Source organism: Monopterus albus, unplaced genomic scaffold (assembly GCF_001952655.1).
Source record: "Monopterus albus unplaced genomic scaffold, M_albus_1.0 scaffold18.1, whole genome shotgun sequence".
Lineage (NCBI taxonomy): Eukaryota > Metazoa > Chordata > Actinopteri > Synbranchiformes > Synbranchidae > Monopterus > Monopterus albus.
Window position 1 is genome coordinate 1391871 of NW_018127898.1, and position 5835 is coordinate 1397705.

The window sequence follows — 5835 nt, forward strand, 5'->3', positions numbered from 1 at the left end:
GTACCGGAGTGCTAGCTGGCGGGCTTCTGCGCTGCTCATTGGCAGGGGTGAAGTCAGGGTTGTGGCTCTGAAGCACGCTGCTGATGTGGTTCAGGAGGTCACTGAAAAACTCTGGGACACCCTCATAACCTGGAAATATAGGAAGACTTTCCTATTTAGAAAGAAATGTTAGAATCTCTCTTCTGAATGTACAGAAAACCGTTTACACGGGTAGTTTATATACCTACTCCATTCAAGTGAAGAGAGCGAAAGCAGTGAGACTTAATCCACTACATCTAAAGATAAAAACTATAACAGAAGTTGGAATAATGTACATTAATTTGATTATGCATACTCCCAGCAAAGATATTTTGGGTTCATTTTAATGAAAAGTGGGATTAATGGCAGAATTCTAATACAAAGTTGCCACATTGACAGATCATGTTTTGGCCTCATTCAGTTAAGGATTAGCCAGGTGACAGGGGCTATACATGTATTTCAACAGAACTGATGCACAGAAAGAGACGACAGCAGTTTTTAGACACTGGTACCAGAAAGAGTGACAACCAGGTGACCAGAGTAAGTAGTCTACGTCAAAATGAAACGTATATTCCACTTGACTTAATCAAATATAAACCACCCCTGTGGAGGAGAGGCAGCACCTACCAGGGAATGCATTGATGTCAATGACAGCATGTTGGCCTGTTTGGTTGTTGATGATGACATCAATGCCAAACAAGGACACACTCAGCGCCTGCCGCAAGGACTTGGACAACTCTCTGATGACATCCTCATTGGGTGGCTGAGACACTCCCTCGACATTCTCTCTCTGAGATCAACATAAATATTGAAGCATATTAACAACGAAACTGAAAAAGACACATGGGATTTTAGTCAGTGACGGTGTGGACGTACCGAAGTCAAGTCTGAGGACGACTCTGGTTTGGAAACATTGTGGCTATTGAAGAAAATGGCTTTCCTGTCTAAAAAGGAAACGGAGGTATAACATGAATTTGACAGACCCTTTACATAAAGAGTGGTTCAGATGTATTCAGACCCCTTCATGGTTTGCACCTTTTACTGTGCTGTTGATTTTAATTCAAATAAAACTGCCATTCTGCCCATCAAGCTACACTCAACAACCCATAATGACAATGTGAAAAATGTTATTTTTGCAAATTTATTAAAAATCAAAAACTGAAATCTCTCACTTCCATAAATACACAGGCCATTTCCTGTGGCACTCCAAACCTTTGTCAGTTATATCTAGTTGGTTTTAATTCTTCTTGTATCTAGACATTGACTGGAGACCACCAGCAAAAAGTGAAGGTGTTTCTCGTTATAAGAAGATACTTTTCTCGTTTTCAGGACATACTGTGTTTTCTCGTTATACCGTAACCCTGCGCAGCTCGGAGTGACTGGCAGCAGCGCACAAACTGGCTTTGAGTAATACCTCCTTATCAAATTCAGTCCTGCAGTCACTTTATCATCAACAGTCTCACATACCAACTTTCCACAATGAGCAGCATTGCGCTCAGGAGGTGCGCTCCTTGAGACTCACTGATCTGACACTTAAATCCACACACAATAAGTAGCTTGCAAAATAACCCATGAATGAGTGCAGTCAGTGAGCCATGTTCAATAAGAAGAATACCCTGCACATGTCCTGGTGATGTTACATACATTATTGACAGCAGGCATAGTCAGTGTGTGCGCTGCTGTCACTCCAAGCTGTGTCAGGACGAGGCTCGTATTAGGGAGTAGATCCCCTCTAGCGGTGTGTGATATATTAAACAGCTCTTCTAAAACTTAGGCAAAACCACAAAAACACGTGCGCATGGTGTGGAGCTATAGGACTCCAGGTGCATGCGCCACTGCCTGTCAGCCCATTGTGCACATAGAAAGAAACTGTCATGACAAATTTGACTAACAAAAGATAACAATGACGACCACTCACAATTAATTTAACTTTACTAGTGGTACTTCAAGAAACACGTTAGAAAATACTGCGGTCAAGTGAACTGCGGATTGCAAAAACCTATTTATAGTTACACCCAGTATATTAGTCATGCATCATGGCCGATAAACAACAATGATCATGTGGCGCTCACAATGTGAACACAGATTGTAATGATAGCATGGCACCGTATTTATAATGTGGTCATTTTATTGCAAACGTCAATGTGAGATCTTCTGACTCAAAGTACATTAAAATGAAAAGATAATAATGGTAATGTATCGAACCTACGTAAAATACTCTTATTACAGAATCAAACCACAAAATAAATGAACAAAGTAGCCTACCTTTAGGTAGCCAGTTCAGTGCTGACATGTCGCAAAACTAATGCAAAGTAAATACATACGTCTCTAATTCGCATACGCCATAAACATGCCAACCTCTGACATCTTAGTGCCCAGCACGCAGCCAACAGGATCTACGGGCACCCTCACTCACACTGTGGATGCAGTAAGTGGCTGTGACTGCATTTGGAGATCGCTCCTCAGCGCCTTTTAAACAACTACACCCTCTTTTGACCTCAAACAGCAGAATAACTTCTTCTTTGAGAAGTAAAAGCTCCTGCTCGAGAGTGCAGCCTCAGCTAATGTGGATATTTACAACGCAGCTTGGATTGAGTGCAAGCTGCAGGGCTCACGTTAGAGGGTAGAGATGATGTGATCCACTCTAGGGGTCTGCCATATTATATCAGACAGCTCCTTGGCCATATATGTGAAACTATATTTCTCTATATATGTTATACTGTGTGTTGATCATTAATTGACAGCCAGATGCAGCAATGTAACACTTTAGGCAAAATCATGTCAAAATGCACAGTGTGCACAGGATTGCAGCTGCAGGTGCCAGCAGAATCCAGCAACACAGCGTAGGAAAGGCAGGGTCAGAGTCCAAGGGACAAATCAATTCAAAACCAAGACAAGTAGAAAGCACAAACGCTGGAGAGTCACGAGTGCTTCATTGATGACAATCTGGCAGTGAGTGACTGTGGAGACTTGGCTCACATGCTGGACCAGAGCAGAGCAGGTGGCAAAAAAGGGAAACCTGGATCAAAGACGGGCTGAGTCATGGGCGTTGCTAGACTTGCAGCTTTACTGGGGCACAGCCGATTTACAGTGGGGCACGTGCAAGTGGTCTAACGACACCGATGGGCTGAGTCTAACACTACAGGGAAAACAAGTGGTGGAGACAGGACAAAGACTGTGACAAAAAATATCTGTTCTGTGCATGTGAAACTCTTTCAGATAAATGCATCAGCTCACAGACAGATTTAAAACAAGACATTTCTCTTGTTAAAGACCACTTCACCACAGATTCATCTTCTCAGATTGCTTTCCATGAAGTCCAGCATCTTCTCCCATGCATCTTCCTGGGCAGCAGCGTGGGGGGTGGGCTGACCTCCCCACAGAGTGAACACTGCAGGAGAAAAAAGAACAAACATCAGAACTACAGTTATTTTCACTTTAATATTACAATTAAGGGTCTAACAGTTAAAATGTAATGACAACAAGTATAAAACTGGATCAGGCTCACATTTTTTTGGTTTATTGCGCCACAGGGATAATCTTGCATTTGGCGCGTAAGGCGGCTCAATCAGGTGACCGGCACCGGGGTATGACAACCGGGTGAACAGCTCAGATTTACCCGCAGCCTTCAGAGTCTCCTCAATCTGAGAAGAAAACAAAAAAGAAAGAAAGAAAGAAAGAGGGAAAATGAGCCTTTACATTGCATAAAATCAGGGTCATTCTTTAAAATTCAGGTTGTTCAACTGCTGGAATTAAAAAGGATCACAAACAGTTTAGGAAAACACTGGATATTTAACCAGTGTTAATTAACAAGATGGCGCTTCTTGGGGTGCGATGTCGCAGTTCACTTGGAGTCAGGTTGTTTCTCTTTTGTCTTTTTTTTTGCTTATTTGTGCCATGTTAAAGCGAATGTGAGATTATATGTGCAATAACCCCTTACTAGACATACGCAATAATAATACAGAAATGTTCCGAAAGGTATTTTTCTAAGAGCATCTCATCAACAGTGTTCTCCTGGGGGACCTGAATAATAGCAGGACATTCTTTACCAAGCAATGGAAACAAGCCTGAATATAAATTGTCTTTTAGTATGTTATAACCCCTCTCTACCTCACCAAATGTAATGACATATCCAATTCCACCATGTGAATTACTAAGTGCGATGTTTGAAGTTCACTGTGGAAAATACTATTATCCTATTTTTGTGTATTGCAGTTTTAAGGCTTTGTCTCCTTTTTTATTTTAAGAATGTTCTTTCTGGCTTTTGACTCCTTACCTGACTCTAAAGGAGAGCTGCACAATAATTCCTATATGCCTAGACTGTCTGTTTATGCATAAATGGCAAATAAAAATCTTGATTTGACTTAATTATTACCTACCACATTTGCACTTTCTATGCTTGCAGTGCTCAGGTCATCTTCACTTACAATGGCCATTAATGGGCAAGCAATGTTCTCTATCTGCAAAGACTCAAGAAATGATTTTAGATCAGAGTGTTTGAAATTGACAAAAAAAAATATTGCTAGGATATTGTCAGTGCACATGTATGTTTGCTGGTGGGCTATCATGAGGACAGAGAAGCTGCAAGCTCACAACACCTTCAATATGGCCTCAGGACGAATGTTAGCAGGTAAGGACACCTCTCTGAAACTGACATGGCCTTGCTCATCGAACGTCCAGTGTTTCTGGTCACTAAAGGACAAGGTAACAGAAAAAACCACAAGATACATTTATGGAAATAATTTCAGTGTTACAGGGTGGCATGGTGGTTAGCGCTGCACAGCAAGAAGGCTCCAGGTTCGAGCCTCAAGACCGGGGCCTTTCTGTGTGGAGTTTGCATGTTCTCCCTGTGCCTGTGTGGGCTCTCTCCTTAAATTAACAACCTATAAGATTAATACCAGAACTTTAGGCTCCAAATTTATCAATGAAGTGTCATACAAGATAGGAGACCCTATCTGTAATAATACAATTTACCTGTTATAGTCATCAGCCCCGTCCTCTGCATCTAAGAGCAGAATGTTACTTCCTATTGGGCCATTGATACAAATCAAACAGGCTGGCTGGAGATGAAGAGGACAATGTTAGAACTTAATAAAAAGCACTACTAATTTTCTATTGCTAAACATTTTGTATGTTTATTTTTATACCCATTCTTGTAAAAGATATGATTGTTCATGTTCGGTACAAAGAGTTATGTATTGACCAAAGTGTAGATTTAGAAATGGATGACAGAGACAGGCCTCCCTGACGTACTTTGACACCCATCTGAGTGGCAATTCGAAGAGCCAGGTAGGATCCGTAAGAGATACCAATGATCCCAACTCTGTCGGCACAGACTTGATGATGATTCTGAAGCAGGTGAAATGCTGCCTGTCCAAGCAAAACAAATCAGAAGATTTGTGGAAATGACAAAATAATTAAAATATCACTACCCAGCGTAACATCTTGCATAAGGGAGTGCATAAAGGCGTTAATAATGTTAAGGCTTGCCTTAAAGTTTTGAACGAGTGTGGGGAGGACACCCCCAGATTTGTGTCTCACTATCTAGAGGAACTGCCACCTGTGACATTTATGAGTATGGATGTGTGTGGCTTGCTTCGTAAAATGGAGCATCTTCAGGCCGAAATTTCTGTGATGAAGCAAGCGGCTCACCTGCAAGCTGAAGCCAGCGACAGTCTACGGGCTGTTGCAGCAGACACGATCAAGCGTGTCAGTGCGGTGGAAGTGCGCGCTGTCCATGGCGATGTATTGTCGGATGCAGCGGAGGCCGACCACAGTATCTCTTTGGCAGGGGAGGCGGCGAAGGGGGGGGGGGGC

At 42.2% G+C, this 5835-nt stretch overlaps 1 protein-coding gene and 1 long non-coding RNA gene across 6 annotated transcripts in view; both read right to left on the reverse strand.

Moving 5' to 3' along the window:
- Positions 1-5835, reverse strand: part of LOC109956175 (bile acid-CoA:amino acid N-acyltransferase-like) — a 24849-nt gene that overhangs the window by 13454 nt on the left and 5560 nt on the right. For 2 of the 5 annotated variants that reach the window (XM_020593100.1, XM_020593103.1), the window contains exons 6-8: positions 5272-5388; positions 4993-5078; positions 4617-4710 (exon numbers count right to left, since the gene is read on the reverse strand). In XM_020593100.1, coding sequence (XP_020448756.1) covers positions 4617-4710; positions 4993-5078; positions 5272-5388 — 297 coding nt within the window. Of the gene's footprint in view, positions 1-1161; positions 3410-3526; positions 3663-4397; positions 4479-4616; positions 4711-4992; positions 5079-5271; positions 5389-5835 lie in introns of those variants that run through there. The other 3 variants (XR_002274376.1, XR_002274375.1, XM_020593101.1) reach the window with 3 other exon arrangements.
- On the reverse strand, positions 14-1079 carry LOC109956176 (uncharacterized). The gene is made up of 3 exons (XR_002274377.1): positions 895-1079; positions 646-808; positions 14-129 (listed from the first exon to the last, which is right to left on the reverse strand). It is a non-coding gene; the product is annotated as an uncharacterized LOC109956176 (long non-coding RNA).